The following is a 19,995-nucleotide window of genomic DNA, read 5'->3' as shown; positions in this document are numbered from 1 at the left end:
TGGATGCTTTCAAGAGAGAGCTAGATAGGGCTCTTAAAGATAGCGTAGTTAGGGGATATGGGGAGAAGGCAGGTACAGGATACTGAGTTGGATGATCAGCCATGATCACATTGAATGGCGGTGCTGGCTCGAAGGGCCGAATGGCCTCCTCCTGCACCTATTGTCTATTGTCTAATGGCCGCCATTCAGTATCACTGGGCAAAATGTCGCTCTCCACCATGAGAGCTGAGAAATAAACAGTGCAACACAATCACATTTACAGGGGCAAGCTTCCCTGCATGAAATCCTTTCCATCACCTCTTAATCTCCTAATCTGAAGCATGTGCAAAACCAGCTGGGCGCTTAACTCAATCCTCTCATCCCCCTGCCCACTGCAAGATCGCCAGGGACAGGGATTTACCTAGGGTTGCCAACTGTCCCGTATTAGCCGGGACACCCCATATTTTGGGCTAAATTGGTTTGTCCCGTACGGGACCGCTCTTGTCCCGTATTTGACGGCTGCTACTCGGGTCGAGGGGTCTGTCTGGTCGTCCGGCCCTGCTTCACCCATCCCGACGTAGTGCAGCCCGTGGAGTGCAGCAGCAGCACCTCGCCCGTGGCCCCGTCGGTCATTGAGACCACGTGAAGCTGGCGTTTTTGCTAAGTTTCAATGACTGTGCTTTTATTGCTCATTGAAAGGTCAGCTTGAAAAATGTGACATTTGTAGCCGAGGGGGACAGAACAGCGGGAGTTGCTTTTAATGAAGTTCTCCCTGCAGGTCTCCCTGGCCTTGAATCGACTGAACTTTTCGCTTACGTCTGAAGACGGGTGTTGACCCGAAACATCACCCATTCCCTCTCTCCAGAGATGCTGCCTGTCCCGCTGAGTTACTCCGGCGTTTGGCGTCTATGATTAAAACCAACACATCAAACTTTTCTTCCCCACACAGCGAGCTTTTAGTTTTGTTTAGCTTTGCTTTGTATAGAGATACAGCGCGGAAACAGGCCCTTCGGCCCACCGAGTCGGCGCCGACCAGCGAAACCCGCACACTGAAGGGCCTGTCCCACCTACGTGTCCTTGAGCCGCGACGGTCCCGCGAAGATTGTTCCCATTGTTCCCGATGTTGGGGAAGTCCAGGACAAGGGGTCACAGTTTAAGGATAAAGGGGAAATCCTTTAGGACCGAGATGTGAAAAACATTTTTCACACAGAGAGTGGTGAATCTGTGGAATTCTCTGCCACAGAAGGTAGTTGAGGCCACAGTTCATTGGCTATATTTAAGAGGGAGTTAGATGTGGCCCTTGTGGCTAAAGGGATCAGGGGGTATGGAGAGAAGGCAGGTACAGGATACTGAGTTGGATGATCAGCCATGATCATATTGAATGGCGGTGCAGGCTCGAAGGGCCGAATAGCCTCCACCTACACCTATTGTCTATGTTTCTATGAAGGTTAGGCGTGATTACATGCGTCCGCACAGCCATCTGGAGCGTGTGACGTCATTTGAAGATGGACACAAAGCTGGAGTAACTCAGTGGGACCGGCAGCATCTCTGGAGAGAAGCAATGGGTGACGTTTCGTGTCGAGACTCTTCTTCAGTCTGAAAAGAAGGGTCTTGACCCGAAACGTCATCCATTCCTTCTCTCCAGAGATGCTGCCGGTCCCGCTGAGTTACTCCAGCATTTTGTGTCTATCTTCAATTTTCTTGGCCCCGCTCTGGGAGTAGAAGTGGGGGCGGATCCGGACCGCAACGGCCGTGAGCCCCAGGCCGAGCTCGGCGATCGTTTGCCTGCTTCTGCTGCTGTTGGAGGTGAGACGTTGCGTCGCGCCAGGGTCTTGGGCCTGTCCCACTTTGGCCGTCAGTTACGCGACAGGCCGCTGGCGCGCGAAGATTTTGTTCGCTACAAAAATTTCGGAGCCCCGCGCGATGTGGCGCACAACTCCATAACACCTCCGCCCTTCTAAGTGGGACCGGCCCCCGCGCGGCCACACGGTGCCCGTGCGCCTCAACGCGACCATGAGGTCGCGTAATTTGCGCGCCGAGGACACGTAAGTGGGACGGGGCTCTTAACACCATCCTGCACACGCGAGGGGACAATCTATGATTGTACTAAGCCAATTAACCAACATCAGTCTGAAGAAGGGTTTCGGCCCGAAACGTTGCCTATTTCCTTCGCTCCATAGATGCTGTTGCACCCGCTGAGTTTCTCCAGCACTTTTGTCTACCTTCGATTTTCCAGCATCTGCAGTTCCTTCTTAAACAACCGACAACCCTGTTCACGTACGAAGATGAATTTATGAGATGATGAATGGACTTACTGCGGAATCCTGTTTTTCTGCCTCCATCTTTGGGGCGTCTGGGTGGAATGAAGATAATGCCTCCGGAATGACTTCTGTTATCCGTTCTTCTCCGCACTCCTGGGGGCTTGGTGGTCCATCCTTCCGGTCCTTCTGTCAGGAACAACAAAGAAGTCCGATTGCCTCTGTGGTGAGGGGGGGGGGCGGATTTCTGCGGTTCGACAAGGCTGTGTGTTATTGCTCATCGAACCCTCTAGGCCCTATCCAGACCCGACACACATCCCTCCTCAGACATGGGGCCCAGAACTGCTCACGACATGTCGAGAGCAGTTCTGGGCCGCATGTCTGAGGAGGGATGCATGCCGGCTCTGGAGAGGGCTCAGAGGAGGTTTACGAGAACAATCCCAGTGGGTTAAGAATAAGGGGTCGGCCATTTCGAACGGAGACGAGGAAACACTTTTTCTCACAGAGAGTGGCGAGTCTGTGGAATTCTCTGCCTCAGAGGGCGGTGGAAGGCCGGTTCTCTGGATGCTTTCAAGAGAGAGGGCTCTTAAAGATAGCAGAGTCAGGGGATATGGGGGGGAAGGCAGGAACGGGGTACTGATTGGGGATGATCAGCCATGAATGATCACATTGAATGGCGGTGCTGGCTCGAAGGGCCAAATGGCCTCTACTCCTGCACCTATTGTCTAATGTCTATTGTTAACGTACGATGAGCGTTTGACGGCACTGGGCCTGTGCTCGCTGGAGTTTAGACGGACCTCATTGAAACGTTACCGAACAGTGAAAGGCCCGGATAGAGCGGCTGTGGAGAGGATGTTTCCACTAGTGGGAGAGTCTCGGACCAGAGGTCACAGCCTCAGAATGATAGGACGTATACCTTTAGGAAGGAAATTTTTTTAGTCAGAGGGTGGTGAATCTGTGGGCCTGTTTCCGCGCTGTATCTCTACAGTCTAACGTTTAAAGTAAAGATATGGAGGTGGAATGAGAATAAGTGAATGGGGTTTTAATGTGGAGAAAAGTACTGATGGGTTGAAGAAGGAACTGCAGATGCTGGAAAATCGAAGGTAGACAAAAGTGCTGGAGAAACTCAGCGGGTGCAGCAGCATCTATGGAGCGAAGGAAATAGGCAACGTTTCGCGACGAAACCCTGAAGGAAATAGGCAACGTTTCGGGCCGAAACCCGGAAGGGTTTCGTCCCGAAACGTTGCCTATTTCCTTCGCTCCATAGATGCTGCTGCACCCGCTGAGTTTCTCCAGCACTTTTGTCTAACCTACTGATGGGTTACACTGACTAGTTCATATCTACGGAACAAGTCGTCCTTCAAACAGGCAGTGTTACTGGATTTTACAGTGCAGGTTTTTCAGGCACTGAGTTCTGATGTTGTAATACACGATGCTCGATTGACCCTAACTTAACCTTCGAGTTTATTGTTAACCTGATGGCTGGTGGGTCCCGCACGATGAACACAGAACCAAGCCGTCTATTCGCGATTCTGATCGCGAGTCTCCCTAACAAAGTTTAGTCTGGAGGTACAGCGCAGAAACAGGCCCTTCGGCCCACCGTGTCCGCGCCGACCAGCGATCCCCGCACACTAACACTATCCTACACACACACACACACACACCAGGGACAATTTTTACATTTTACACCAAGCCAATTGACCCACTGAGCTGCGCGTCTTTGGAGCCTGGGAGGAAACCGAAGATCTCGGAGAAAACCCACGCGGGTCACGGGGAGAACGTACAGTACAAACTTCGTACAGGCAGCGCCCGTGGCCGGGATCGAACCCGGGTCTCTGGTGCTGTGAGGCAGCGGCTGTGCCCGCTGTGCCACCCCTCCTGTTCCATTTACAAGTGGGACGTAAGTTGTTGCACAAGTAGGAACGAAAGGGCTGCACGGATGGCGTTGCACGCAGCGGTAGAGTTGCCGCCTCACAGCGCCAGAGACCCGGGTTCCATCCTGACCACGGGCGCTGTCTGTACGGAGTTTGCACGTTCTCCCTGTGACCCGCGTGGGTTTTCTACAGCATCTTCAGTTTCCTCCCACACTCCAAAGACGTGCAGGTTTGTAGGCTAATTGACTTGGTGTAAGTGTAAAATTGTCCCTAGTGTGTGTGTGTGGGATGGTGTGAGTGTGCGGCGATCGCTGGTCGGCGCGGACCCGTAGGGCCTGTTTCCGCGCTGTGTCTCTAAAACTAAACTGAATTAAACTTTGTTCGGGAGACTCGTGCATCTCCGTCTGTCATCAGAATCGTAAATATGCGACTTGGTTCCTTGCGGAGTTTGCACGTTCTCCGCGTGGGTTTTGGCCGAGATCTTCAGTTTCCCCCACACTCCAAAGACGTGCAGGTTAGTAGGTTCATTGGCTTGGTGTAAGTGTAGATTGTGCTAGTGTGTGTAGGATGTTAGTGTGCGGGTTGGTGGGATGGTGTTAGTGTGCGGGTTGGTGGGCACTCACCACGTCGTGGACATCGCTGCCCCTGTTGACGATGCCTAGGTCGATGCTCCTGCGTTGGCTGTCCGCGCTCCTCCGACGCTCCTCTTTCTTGGCCTTGCACTCCAGCTTCTTCACGCGCCGGTTGGTGCCGCCGCCGCCTCCGCCGCCGCTCAGCTTGCGCACCGGGCTGGTCAACCACTTCTTCAGCGTGCTGACCGAGCGCTTGGAGCCCGGCGAGCTGGGCGCCGAGCTGGTCGACGGCTGGGGCTGCGCGGAGGCCACCGAGGTGGAGATGCTGCCATCGCTGCAACGCACCGAGTACGACTCTGCAAGCACACAGAGTGCGGATGTCAGGGGTAATGGGGATAAGAAAGGAGAATGGGGCTGGGAGAGATAGATCAGCCATGATTGAATGGCGGAGTAGACTCGATGGGCTGAATGGCCTAATTCTGCTCCTATCACATGACCTTATGAACTTTGCTGGACTTTATCCAGCACTAAAAGTTATTCCCTTTATCCTGTATCTGTACACTGTGGACGGCTCGATTGTAATCATGTGTTGTCTTTCTGCTGACTGGTTAGCATGCAACAAAAGCTTTTCACTGTACCTCGGTACACGGGACAATAAACTCAACTGAAACTAAACTAAGCTGGGACCCTTGTGACTGCACCAGCAGCGTGCAAGGTCTTTGATCGCATTTACATATCTGATTCTGGAGTTAGTTAGGACTTCATTTTTTTTTAGACTTTACTTTAAGAGATACAGTGTGGAAACAGGCCCTTTGACCCACCAAGTCCATGCCAGCCAACGATCACCCCGTACACTAGTTGTGTAAGAAGGAACTGCAGATGCTGGAAAAATCGAAGGTGGACAAAAATGCTGGAAAAATCGAAGGTGAGACAAAAATGCCTCACCCGCTGAGTTCCTCCAGCATTTTGTCCACCCCGTACACTAGCACTAGTCGACACTCTAGGACGATTGACCTTATTACCGATGTCAATCAACCTGCAAATCGTGCGTCTTTAGAGTGTGGGATGAAAACCAGAGCACCCGGAGAAAACCCACATGGGTCACAGGGAGAACGTACAAACTCCGTACAGACAGCACCCGTAGTCAGGATTGAACCTGGGTCTCTGGTGCTGTGAGGCAGCAACTCCCCTCTATCTGCCCCCTGACAACTACAAGCTTGAAAAAAGACAAAAAAAATCTGACCCAAACTACACTCACTGTATCTATAGCACTCCGTTCGATTCTTCTTTATAGCGAGTGACCTTTGACAAATCCCATGATTCCTTGCGTTTTTCGGAATACCGAACTCGCTTATTTTCACCAAAGCCAATTAACCTACAAACCTGTACTTCTTTGGAGTGTGGGAGGAAACCGGAGCACCCGGAGAAAACCCACGCAGGTCACGGGGAGAACGTACAAACTCCGTACAGACAGCACCCGTAGTCAGGATTGAACCCGGGTCTCTGGCGCTGTGAGGCAGCGACACTACCCGCTGCGCCACCGTGCCACACAATCAGACATCCTGGTTTGAATTTTTCTAAAAAGGACACAAAGTGCTGGAGTCTCCGGGGAGCACATGTCGCCGATGATTCGGGCGGGGACCCTTCTGCAGACCGACCGGAAACGTCAGCCATCCCCATTCTCCACAGATGCTGCCTGGCCCGCTGAGTTACTACAGCACTCTGTGAAACGTCACCTATCCATGTTCTCCACAGATGCTGCCTGACCCGCTGAGTTACTACAGCACTCTGTGAAACGTCGCCTATCCATGTTCTCCACAGATGCTGCCTGACCCGCTGAGTTACTACAGCACTCTGTGAAACGTCACCTATCCATGTTCTCCACAGATGCTGCCTGACCCGCTGTTACTCCAGCACTCTGTGAAACGTCACCTATCCATGTTCTCCACAGATGCTGCCTGACCCGCTGAGTTACTCCAGCACTCTGTGAAACGTCACCTATCCATGTTCTCCACAGATGCTCATTTTTTAAGGCAGAGATGGATAGATTCTTGATTAGAACGGGTGTCAGGGGTTATGGGGAGAAGGCAGGAGAATGGGGTTTGGAGGGAGAGATAGATCAGTCGTCATTGAATGGTGGAGTAGACTTGATGGGCCGAATGGTCTAATTCTGCTCCTATGAGCATGACGTGCGCTTGGTCCATGTTGGTTTATTTACAATCACGGCTCTGCTCTGCCACCAGATGGCGACAGACGGCCTTGGTCTTGAAGCAGAGGGCGAGATCGAACAGTTACTCCAGCTTTTTGTGTCTGTCTTCGGCTTAAACCAGCATCTGCAGTTCCTTCCTGACAATGTGCCATGGCGCAGTGCACATTACAGTTACACTTTGTTTTAGTCGAGGATTGTAAAAAGGCAAGTTGCCAGTGGTGAATCTTCCAAAGGCTTATCGCACTGACGTGTGTTAAACCAAGCCTTGGGTATTCTGTTTAAACAATCCCACAATGGAGGCCTGGATGGAGTGGATGTGGAGAGGATGTTTCCACTAGTGGGAGAGTCTAGGATCAGAGGGCACAGCCTCAGAATTAAAGGACGTTCCTTTAGATAGGAGATGAGGAGGAATTTCTTTAGTCAGAGGGTGGTGAATCTGTGGGATTCATTGCCACAGACGGCTGTGGAGGCCACGTCAATGGTATTTCTAAGGCAGAGATGGATAGATTCTTGATTAGTACGGGTGTCAGGGGTTATGGGGAGAAGGCAGGAGAATGGGGTTGAGAGGGAAAGATAGATCAGCCATGTTATCTAAATGGTGGCCGACTAGGAAAAGGGGAGATGCAGCGAGACCTGGGTGTCATGGTACACCAGTCATTGAAAGTAGGCATGCAGGTGCAGCAGGCAGTGAAGAAAGCGAATGGTATGTTAGCTTTCATAGCAAAAGGATTTGAGTATAGGAGCAGGGGGGTTCTACTGCAGTTGTACAGGGTCTTGGTGAGACCACACCTGGAGTATTGCGTACAGTTTTGGTATCCAAATCTGAGGAAGGACATTATTGCCATAGAGGGAGAGCAGAGAAGGTTCACCAGACTGATTCCTGGGATGTCAGGACTGTCTTATGAAGAAAGACTGGATAGACTTGGTTTATACTCTCTAGAATTTAGGAGATTGAGAGGGGATCTTATAGAAACTTACAAAATTCTTAAGGGGTTGGACAGGCTAGATGCAGGAAGATTGCTCCCGATGTTGGGGAAGTCCAGGACATGGGGTCACAGCTTAAGGATAAGGGGGAAATCCTTTAAAACCGAGATGACAAGAACTTTTTTCACACAGAGAGTGGTGAATCTCTGGAACTCTCTGCCACAGAGGGTAGTCGAGGCCAGTTCATTGGCTATATTTAAGAGGGAGTTAGATGTGGCCCTTGTGGCTAAAGGGATCAGGGGGTATGGAGAGAAGGCAGGTACGGGATACTGAGTTGGATGATCAGCCATGATCATATTGAATGGCGGTGCTGGCTCGAAGGGCCGAATGGCCTACTCCTGCACCTATTGTATATTGTCTATGAAATATACAGTGCAGCGTTGGCCCTGGGTGAAAAGCCGAGGTCCGAATCTTGGGCCACCATGGGCTGTGTGTAAAAAAAAGCTGATGCATCTCCTCCTGGCAGTGTGCCAACCGCCTGGGCCAGTGAGGCAAAGGCAGGCAGATTGCTGAGAGCCTTAAGGCCAGGCCTCTGCAACTTCACCAGAAGAGCCTGACAGAAAACTAAACAAAGACTCCCGTCGTTTGGACGCAAAATAAAGGGAGCAGTTCTCGAGTAATAACATTTTTGATCGTGATATAAACAGATGTCGGGAGAGGGAATGTCTATCGGAGGAATTCCCTTTGGGAGAATGGGAGGCCCAAGTCAAAACTAGAGGCCTCCCCCCCCCCCCCCCCCCCCCCCCCCCCCTAAACCAGTTTCACTTTGGGAAAGCTGTTCCTAGAGAGAGAACATACATAGCAACATGGAAAAATAGTTGCAGGAGTTGGCCATTCGGCCCTTCGAGCCAGCGCCGCCATTCAATGTGATCACGGCTGATCATCCACAATCAGTACCCCGTTCCTGCCTTCTCCCCCATATTCCTTGATTCCGTTAGCCCTCAGAGCTACATCTACGAGCGGCATTGTGAATGGCAGGGATGGACGCAAAGTGCTGGAGTAACTCAGCGGGACAGGCAGCATCTCTGGAGAGAAGGAATGGGTGACGTTTCGGAAGCCGAAACGTCACCCATTCCTTCTCTCCAGAGATGCTGCCTGTCCCGCTGAGTTACTCCAGCATCTGCAGTTCCTTCCTACACACATGTTTAGCGTGAATCAACAGTGAGGTAACTGGCCACACAATCCAACTACTATCTACCTCAGAAGGTACACAAAATTGCTGGAGAAACTCAGCGGGTGCAGCAGCATCTATGGAGCGAAGGAAATAGGCGACGTTTCGGGCCGAAACCCTTCATACTATCGTACTTCGTACTATCTACCACTTTTTGATGACCCTTGGACTATCTTTGATCAGACTTTGCTGGCTTCACCTTGCACTAAACGTTATTCCCTTTATCCAGTATCTGTACACTGTGAACGGCTCGATTGTAATCATGTATTGTCTTTCCGCTGACTGGTTAGCGCGCAACAAAAAGCTTTTCACTGTACCTCGGTACACGTGACAATAAACTCAACTGAGCTGCACACCTCACGATGCCTCGGCAAGGCCAGCAGCACAATCAAGGACCAGTCGCACCCGGGCCACTCCCTCTTCTCCCCTCTCCCATCCGGCAAGAGGTACAGAAGTGTGAAAACGCACACCTCCATGATTCTGAAGAAGGGTTTCGGCCCGAAACGTTGCCTATTTCCTTTGCTCCATAGATGCTGCCTCACCCGCTGAGTTTCTCCAGCACTTTTGTCTTCCTACTCCAGATTCAGGGGCAGTTTCTTCCCAGCTGTTATCAGGCAGCTGAACCACCCTACCACAACCAGAGAGCAGCGCTGAACTACTATCTACCTCATTGGTGACTATCGGACTATCTTTAATCGGACTTTGCTGGCTTTACCTTGCGCTAAACGTTATTCCCTTATCCTGTATCTGTACACTGTGGACGGCTCGATTGTAATCATGTATTGTCTTTCCGCTGACTGGTTACCACGCAACAAAAGCTTTTCACTGTACCTCAGTACACGTGACAATAAACTCAACTGACATATTAACAGTGTTCAAGAAGGAACTGCAGATGCTGGAAAATCGAAGGTACACAAAAATACTGGAGAAACTCAGCGGGTGCAGCAGCATCTATGGAGCGAAGGAAATAGGTGACGTTTCGGGCCGATACCCTTCTTCAGACTGATAGGGGGTGGGGGGGGGGGGGGGGGAGAAGGAAGGAAAAAGGGAGGAGGAGGAGCCCGAGGGCGGGGGGGATGGGAGGAGACAGCTCGAGGGTTAAGGAAGGGGAGGAGACAGCAAGGGCTAGCAAAACTGGGAGAATTCAACGTTCATGCCTGCCGGACGCAGGCTGACATATTAACAGCGTGTGTCATAGGTCAATCCACCAGTAATGTGGTTGGAATATTAGATGGGACAGACGGGAAGCCCTGAAGGATAAGAATTGGTTCGGGACATGGGGAATGGAGGAGGGAACTGATAGATCCCTCTGCCTGTCTGTGGGCTGTTTGCCCCACAGGAACAGAAGCTCGTGAGTCTCAAGCTGGCCGCGTTACCGACCGCTGACACTGATTATTCGCTTCGCTGACGCTGGCCGTTTGCTCATCAAACTGCAGGCAGAGTGTGGAATGGCGGAGTTTGGAGCTGAGAGATACAGCGCAGAAACGGGCCACGCCGGCCTCAGCGAGTCCGCGCCGACCAGTGATTCCCCACACACTCGGGGGCCTTGAAGGGCCTGTCCCACACGGGCGTCATTTGCGCGTCATTTACGCCACATCATTTCCGCATCTCGACACGTGATGGTGCGTGGTGACGTAGGCAGTGACGCGCAGTCGCTCGCGGCGCCCCAGGATTTTGGGATGTGCAAAATCTTCGCGTGCCATCTGCCTGACGCGCATATGACGCCCACGTTGGGACAGGCCCTGAACGCCATTCTACACGCACTGGGGACAATTTACATAAGCCAATTAACATACAAACCCGCACGTCTTTGGGAGTGTGGGAGGAAACCGGAGCACCCGGAGAAAACCCACGAGGGTCACGGGGAGAACGTGCAAACTCCACACAATAATATTCAGCATATACACACATTTATATTCGGAGAATATCATCGGGGAAGCCTCTCCCATCCATTTTGTGGACACTTTCAACAAAAGATGCCTCCGACAAGCCTCCAGCATTGTAAAGGACTCCTCCCACCCCCTCCCATGGACTCTTTGCCCCTCTGCAGTTCGGTATGAAGTACTGGGGCATCAACGCCAGCACCAACAGACACACACAGACACCTCACCTAAAACACACACACACACAATGCACTCGCACCTGACATCAATATAAACCACTAAGCACCTTCCACCTCAGCCCCGTGACAAATGACATTTCATTCAAATGTATACTTATATGTTCGAATGACAAATAAATTATTACTATCATATAAGATTGTTAAGGGCTTGGACACACTAGAGACAGGAAACATGTTCCCGATGTTGGGGGAGTCCAGAACCAGGGGCCACACACATAGTTTAAGAATAAGGGGTCGGCCATTTAGAACGGAGACGAGGAAACACTTTTTCTCACAGAGAGTTGTGAGTCTGTGGAATTCTCTGCCTCAGAGGGCGGTGGAGGCCGGTTCTCTGGATGCTTTCAAGAGAGAGCTAGATGGGGCTCTTAAAGGTAGCGGAGTCAGGGGATATGGGGAGAAGGCAGGAACGGGGTACTGATTGGGGATGATCAGCCATGATCACATTGAATGGCGGTGCTGGCTCGAAGGGCCGAATGGCCTACTCCTGCACCTATTGTCTATTGTCTATTGTTCTCATCGACTATCTACACACTAGGGACAATTTACAGAAGCCAATTAACCTACAAACCCGCACGTCTTTGGGATGTGGGAGGAAACCAGAGCACCCGGAGGAAACCCACGCGGTCACAGGTCGAGCGTGCAAACTCCACACAGACAGCATCCTTTACAATGCAGGATCGAACCCGGATCTCTGGCGCTGTGAGGTGGTGACTCTACCCACTGGGCCGTCTATATATCCTTAACGTTATAGTTAGTTGTACAGGTCCACCACCGGTTTTCCGGCAACTGATCCGGCACCTCCTTTAATCGGGACCAAATTCCGAGAGGGCACTTGAAATCCATCCCACTGGAAGTCCCCCCGAAAATGTGGCGCCTTGGCCGGGTGAGGCGGCCGATCTCGACCTCATCGGGACTTCCGCGGCCGATCAGCGGGTGGAATTTGCACCGTGCGGCCGGGGCTCTGGAACTCCGGCCCGGCCGGAGCCGGCAGATCCGTTCCCATAGCCGACTTCCGAGGCCGACTTTGCGGGCCGATATCTCGGCTCCTCGGTGGCCTACGCGGTTCGTTCCGGTACCGTTGGACTCCTCTCGGAAAGGTCTGTGTGACTTCCATCGGGCAACAGTCCCCAAAGGGTTAAGTGGGACATCAGCTGTCCTGCCTCGGCCAATACTTGGGCAAAATTAAACGTTAATCCCTTGGAACTATATTGAGACCCTGGGAAAACTCAGACTCTGGTGGAAAAGATTAAGACAGCATTGGAGGGAAATGTACCAGAACGGAATGTGCAACCAAGAATGTTTTGGGCTGATATGCAATGAATCCATGTATAGCAGTGTGGGTTGGAGGTAGTTCCACCACACTCACACAGAACCGGAATCAGGAACGGAATATGTTAGGAACGAAGGGAAAGACAATAGACAATAGGTGCAGGAGTAGAGGCCATTCGGCCCTTTGAGCCAGCACCGCCATTCAACATGATCATGGCTGATCATCCCCAATCAGTACCCCGTTCCTGCCTTCTCCCCATATCCCCTGACTCCGCTATCTTTAATAGCCCTATCTAGCTCTCTCTTGAAAGTATCCAGAGAACCTGTCTCCACCGCCCTCTGAGGCAGAGAATTCCACAGACTCACAACTCTCTGTGAGAAAAAGTGTTTCCTCGTCTCCGTTCTAAATGGCTTACCCCTTATTCTTAAACTGTGTGTGGCCCCTGGTTCTGGACTCCCCCAACATCGGGAACATGTTTCCTGCCTCCAGCGTGTCCAAACCCTTAACAATCTTATATGTTTCAATGAGATACCCTCTCATCCTTCTAAACTCCAGAGTGTACAAGTCCAGCCGCTCTATTCTCTCAGCATACGACAGTCCCGCCATCCCGGGAATTAACCTTGTAAACCTACGCTGCACTCCCTCAATAGCAAGAACGTCCTTCCTCAAATTAGGTTTAATGGGAAGATTTAATGGGAACCCGAGGAACAACTTTGTGGGTATATGGAACGAGCTGCCGGAGGAGGTAGTTGAGGCAGGGACTATCCCAACGCTTGAGAAACATTCAGACATGTACATGGATAGGGTAAGTTTGTATGGAAGATAGACACAAAGTGCTGGAGTAACTCAGCGGGATAGGCAGCATCTCTGGAGAGAAGGAATGGGCATCCCATTCCTTCTCTCCAGAGATGCTGCCTGTCCCGCTGAGTTACTCCAGCATTTTGAGTCTCTCTTCAGTTTAAACCAGCATCTGCAGTTCCTTCCTACACATTCAGTTTAGAGGGATAAGGGTCAAACGCAGGCAGGTGGGACTAGTGTAGATGGGGCATGTTGGTCGGTGTGGGCAAGTTGGGCCGCTGGGCCTATTTCCACACTGTATCACTCTGTGACTCTCTGCTGCCCGACCCACTGGGTAATGCCCCTGTCCCACTTAGGAAACCTGAACGGAAACCTCTGTAGACTTTGCGCCCCACCCAAGGTTTCCGTTCGGTTCCCGGAGGTTTTTGTCAGTCTCATACATATTTCTCTAGTTTCTTATATATATATATATATATATATATATATATATATATATATATGATGCATATACATGTGTGATATATATATATATAAATATATAACACACTCATAGAAACATAGAAAATAGGTACAGGATTAGGCCATTCGGACCTTCGAGCCTGCACCGCCATTCAATATGATCATGGCTGATCATCCAACTCAGTATCCTGTACCTGCCTTCTCTCCATACCCCCTGATCCCTTTTGCCACAAGGGCCACATCTAACTCCCTCTTAAATATAGCCAATAAACTAGCCTCAACTACCTTCTGTGGCAGAGAGTTCCAGAGACTCACCACTCTCTGCATGAAAAATGTTTTCTCATCTCAGTCCTAAAGGATTTCCCCTTTATCCTTAAACTGTGACTCCTGGTCCTGGACTACCCCAACATCGGGAACAATCTTCCTGCATCTAGCCTGTCCAACCCCCTAAGAATTTTGTACGTTTCTATAAGATCCCCCCTCAATCTTCTAAATTCTAGCGAGTACAAACCGAGTCTATCCAGTCTTTCTTCATATGAAAGTCCTGACATCCCAGGAATCAGTCTGGTGAACCTTCTCTGTACTCCCTCTAAGGCAAGAATGTCTTTCCTCAGATTTGGAGACCAAAACTGTACACAACACTCCAGGTGGGGTCTCACCAAGACCCTGTCTCCCTACCTGCTTCCACTACCTGCAACCTCCGGCAACCAACTGCAACCTCCGGGAACCGCACGGAAACCTTGGGTGGGGCGCAAAGTCTCCAGAGGTTTCCGTTCAGGTTTCCTAAGTGGGACAGGGGCATTACTCCAGCACATTGTGTTCCTGACAACTGGATCCTGGCGCCATCTTGGAGTTCTGGAGGATCTTATAGAGGTCTCTGGCGTTGCAAGCGCTGTAAAGCAGCAACTCTACCGCTGCGCCACCGTGTCGGCCATTTTACCCGACCATCCATGTCAGGGGACAGATTGATTTGGATGAGATCAGGGTGTTCTTGTGAAAATCAAAAGTGAACAACAAGCAGGAAAAATATTCCACCTGGGCGAGAGACCAGGTGCTTTGCAGATTATCTACCAGCCTGCACCTTGTGCCACTGCATAATTATTGCCGCTCAACGAGTTGGAGGCAAGAAGCGGAGAACGGCTCGGTTCACGAAACCGAAAACAAACAAAATGTCCTTCCGTTTTGCAAATATTGCATGTTCCCGATGTTGTGGGGAGTCCAGAACCAGGGGCCACACACAGTTTACGAATAAGGGGTAAGCCATTTAGAACGGAGACGAGGAAATCATTTAGGGGTTGGACAGGCTAGATGCAGGAAGATTGTTCCCGATGTTGGGGAAGTCCAGAACAAGGGGTCACAGTTTAAGGATAAGGGGGAAGTCTTTTAGGACCAAGATGAGAAAATCATTTTTTACACAGAGAGTGGTGAATCTGTGGAATTCTCTGCCACAGAAGGTAGTTGAGGCCAGTTCATTGGCTATATATAAGAGGGAGTTAGATGTGGCCCTTGTGGCTAAAGGGATCAGGGGGTATGGAGAGAAGGCAGGGATGCTGAGTTGGATGATCAGCCATGATCATATCGAATGGCGGTGCAGGCTCGAAGGGCCGAATGGCCTACTCCTGCACCTATTTTCTATGTTTCTATGTAAACACTTTTTCTCACAGAGAGTTGTGAGTTTGTGGAATTCTCTGCCCCAGAGGGTGGTGGAGGCGGGTTCTCTGGATGCTTTCAAGAGAGAGCTAGATAGGGCTCTTAAAAATAGCGGAGTCAGGCATTATGGGGAGAAGGCAGGAACGGGGTACTGATGGGATGATCAGCCATGATCACATTGAATGACGGTGCTGGCTCGAAGGGCCGAATGGCCTACTCCTGCACCTATTGTCTATTGTCTGTTGTTTTTAAATGTGCTATAGAAATAAAATTGACTTGACTTGAGGAGGGAAAGATAGAACAGCCATGATTGAATGGCGGAGTAGACTTGATGGGCCGAATGGCCTAATTGTATTCCCATCACTAATCCCCTCACGGTCTAATCACTCGCTTCCTCTTGAAGACAGATGTTGTGTCTATCTGAGCATAACCAGTGCCGCGTTAAACCAGTCAACACGGGGTTAATGTGTCGAAAGGGCCCAGGTTTGTGAGAGGCTTGGGAGAGAGCAGAGGTTCACAGTAATTAACTAATCCATTCACCGTAGCTTGTACCCAACCCCCCACATCAGACACGGCTGCGGGCAGCCGGTGATGAATGGTTTATGAGGGCTCTCTGCAAGTGGCTATTAACACTATATTCACTCTCGGCACATTCTCAAACATGAGGTAGCCAAAAATGCCGGAGAAACTCAGCGGGTGCAGCAGCATCTATGGAGCGAAGGAAATAGGCAACGTTTCGGGCCGAAGTCTGAAGAAGAGTTTCGGCCCGAATCGTTGCCTATTTCCTTCGCTCCATCGATGCTGCTGCATCCGCTGAGTTTCTCCAGCACTTTTGTCTACCTTCGATTTTCCAGCGTCTTCAGTTCTGAAGCATGCCTGATAACAAGGTATAAAGGGCCTGTCCCACTTACGCAACTTTTCTGAGGAAAGACATGCTTGCCATAGAGGGAGTACAGAGAAGGCTCACCAGACTGATTCCTACGATGTCAGGACTTTCATATGAAGAAAGGCTGGATAGACTCGGCTTGTACTCGCTAGAATTTAGAAGATTGAGGGGGGATCTTATAGAAACCTACAAAATTCTTCAGGGGTTGGACAGGCTAGATGCAGGAAGATTGTTCCTGATGTTGCGGAAGTCCAGAACAAGGGGTCACAGTTTAAGGATAAAGGGGAAATCTTTTAGGACCGAGATGAGAAAAACATTTTTCACACAGAGAGTGGTGCATCTGTGGAATTCTCTGCCACAGAAGGTAGTTGAGGCCACAGTTCATTGGCTATATTTAAGAGGGAGTTAGATGTGGCCCTTGTGGCTAAAGGGATCAGGGGGTATGTAGAGAAGGCAGGTACAGGATATTGAGTTGGATGATCAACCATGATCATATTGAATGGCTCAAAGGGCCGAATGGCCTACTCCTGCACCTATTGTCTATGTTTCTATATTTCTATGTTTAAGGAGTCTGACAGTGTGCTAAAATGGCAGGCGACAGGAGTCAGGGCCATCCCGAGACCAAGTCATCCCAGGAAACAGCTTAATATGCTTCAATATGATAACGCTGTCTATAAATAAGAGACTGATTATAATAGAGAGAGAAAAATAGACATTGCCAGTTTTTCTTTTACGCAGTCAGGCAACAAGGGTTTGGCTGCCATCCCAGAGCTTCTCCATCTCACTCTGCCACGAACGAGAACAAAACCTTGCCTGTTTATTTAAACAGGACTCAATAATACTTATGACGAGGCATCTAACTAGACAAAGGTTGTGTCGTCTTCTCAAGCCCAGCGAATGGAAGTATCTTGTGTGGGAAGGAACTGCAGATGCTGGTTTACACCGAAGGTAGTCGCAAAGTGCTGGAGTAACTCAGCGGGACAGGCAGCACCTCTGGAGATCATAGGATCATAAGATCATAGAAACATAGACAATAGGTGCAGGAGTAGGCCATTCGGCCCTTCGAGCCTGCACCGCCATTCAATATGATCATGACTGATCATCCAACTCAGTATCCTGTACCTGCCTTCTCTCCATACCCCCTGATCCCTTTAGCCACACGGGCCACATCCAACTCCCTCTTAAATATAGCCAATGAACTGTGGCCTCAACTACCTTCTGTGGCAGAGTTCCAGAGATTCACCACTCTCTGTGTGAAAAATGTTTTTCTCATCTCGGTCCTAAAGGATTTCCCCCTTATCCTTAAACTGTGACCCCTTGTCCTGGACTTCCCCAACATCGGGAACAATCTTCCTGCATCTAGCCTGTCCAACCCCTTAAGAATTTTGTAAGTTTCTATAAGATCCCCCCTCTATCTCCTAAATTCTAGCGAGTACAAGCCGAGTCATAAGAGATTGGAGTAGATTTAGGCCATTCTATCTCTCCCCCTGTTCTGTATTCATGCCTACTATATTCTCTTGTGCTGCAGCAAGCAAGAATGTCATTGCCCTATCTGGGACACATGACAATAAACTCTCTTGACTTGACTCCCTCCTACCCCCATTCTCCTGCCTTCTCCCCATAACCCCTGACATCCGCACTAATCAAGAATCTATCAATCTCTGGCTTAAAAAACATCCATCGACTTGGCCTCCACAACCGTCTGTGGCAAAGAATACCGCAGATTCACCATCCTCTGACTAAAGAAATTCCTCCTCGTTTCCTCCGGGTGCTCCGGTTTCCTCCCACATCCCAAAGACGTGCGGGTTTGTAGGTTAATTGGCCCTCTGTAAATTGTCCCCCAGTGTGTAGGATGGAACTAGTGTGCGGGGATCACTGGTCCGTGTGGACTCAGAGCGCCTGAGGGCCTGTTTCCACGCTGTATCTCTAAACTAAACCAAACTAAAACAAATCTATCCTAAATTCTCCTCAGTTTGCCAACAGCAGCGTTCCTCGGATTCATTTTCATTGACTGGAAATTCCAGGACAACCCAGGACGTCTGGACGGAGTAAGCCATTTAGAACGGAGACGAGGAAAACACTTTTTCTCACAGAGAGTGGTGAGTCTGTGGAATTCTCTGCCTCAGAGGGAGGTGGAGGCAGGTTCTCTAGATGCTTTCAAGAGAGAGATGGATAGGGCTCTTTACAATAGCGGAGTCAGGGGATATGGGGAGAAGGCAGGAACGGGGTACTGATTGGGGATGATCAGCCATGATCACATTGAATGGCGGTGCTGGCTCGAAGGGCCGAATGGCCTCCTCCTGCACCTATTGTCTATTGTCTGGTAACACCATTGTAAGGATAAATGGGGTCATAGAGTGATACAGCGTGGAAACAGGCCCTTCGGCCCAACTCGCCCACCAACATGCCCCAGCTACACTAGTCCCACCTGCCTGCATTTGGTCCATATCCCTCCAAACCTGTCCTATCCATGTACCTGTCTGACTGTTTCTTAAACTTTGTGATAGTCCCAGCCTCAACTACCTCTTCTGGCAGCTTGTTCCATACACCCACCACCCTCTGTGTGAACAAGATTATGCCTCGGATTCCTATTAAATCTTTTGCCTTTCACCTTGAACCCATGTCCTCTGGTCCTCGATTCCGCTACTCTGGGCAAGAGACTCTGTGCGTCTACCCGATCTATTCCTCTTGTGTAGTGGCACTTGATGTTTCTTTAGCGGCACTGATTCGGCATGCCAGTCTGACAGTGCAGATCTAAATTTGCATTTGCTTTGCAGATTCTCAGTTGAGGTGCGAGCGTAAATGGTGCTGAGATATTCACAGCGATCTTGGCGAGAGTTCTCAGGTTCCATTTACAGAATTTAAAGGCACAACAAAAGCTGAGGTGCCACCATCCAGGAGCGAGTGGGTTAATGTGCGATGAGCGTTTGACGGCCTCATTGAAACATAGAACATCGTTGCAGGAGTAGGCCATTCGGCCCTTCGAGCCTGCACCGCAATTCAATATGATCATGGCTGATCATCCAACTCAATATCCCATCCCTGCCTTCTCTCCATACCCCCTGATCCCTTTAGCCACAAGGGCCACATCTAACTCCCTCTTAAATATAGTCAATGAACTGGCCTCAACTACCTTCTGTGGCAGAGAATTCCAGAGATTCACCACTCTCTGTGTGAAAAATGAAACGTACGGAATAGTGAAAGGCCTTGGATAGAGTGGATGTGGGGAGGATGTTTCCACTAGTGGGAGAGTCTAGGACCAGAGGTCACAGCCTCAGAATTAAAGAACATTCCTTTAGGTAGGAGATGAGGAGGAATTTCTTTAGTCAGAGGTTGGTGAATCTGTGGAATCTATGGAGTCCAGAACCAGTGGTCACAGTTTTAAGAATACGAGGTCGGGCACTTAGGACTGAGGCCAAGTCAATGGATATTTTATGGCAGAGATAGACAGATTCTGATTAGTACGGGTGTCAGGGGTTATGGGAGAAGGGAGGAGGATGGGGTTCGAAGGGAGAGACGCAGTATCCTACACAAACCCTGCATGTCTTTGGAGTGTGGGGGGGAAACCGGAGCACCCGGAGAAAACCCACGCAGGTCACAGGGAGAACTTGCAAACTCCGCACAGACAGCGCCCGTGGTCAGGATGGAACCCGGGTCTCTGGCGCTGGGAGGCAGCAGCTCTACCCGCTGCGCCCCGGGGTCTGGCATCATTCTCGGTTGCACAGCCAGTAATTCGATGCCACATTCAGCGAGATGTTTCTGC

The 19,995-nt window shown here is 50.4% G+C and overlaps 1 protein-coding gene across 1 annotated transcript in view; it reads right to left on the bottom strand.

Moving 5' to 3' along the window:
- Positions 1–2,294: 2,294 nt before the first annotated feature.
- LOC116970451 (kalirin-like) overlaps positions 2,295–19,995 on the bottom strand; it is a gene marked incomplete at its 3' end in the record, with an annotated part of 22,036 nt that continues 4,335 nt past the window's right edge. The window contains exons 2-3 of the mRNA XM_033017093.1: positions 4,735–5,039; positions 2,295–2,426 (exon numbers count right to left, since the gene is read on the bottom strand). Coding sequence (XP_032872984.1) covers positions 2,295–2,426; positions 4,735–5,039 — 437 coding nt within the window. The remainder of the gene's footprint in view (positions 2,427–4,734; positions 5,040–19,995) is intronic.

This window comes from Amblyraja radiata, unplaced genomic scaffold (genome assembly GCF_010909765.2).
Source record: "Amblyraja radiata isolate CabotCenter1 unplaced genomic scaffold, sAmbRad1.1.pri scaffold_898_ctg1, whole genome shotgun sequence".
Taxonomy (NCBI): domain Eukaryota; kingdom Metazoa; phylum Chordata; class Chondrichthyes; order Rajiformes; family Rajidae; genus Amblyraja; species Amblyraja radiata.
This window is presented reverse-complemented; position numbering and strand designations above follow the sequence as displayed.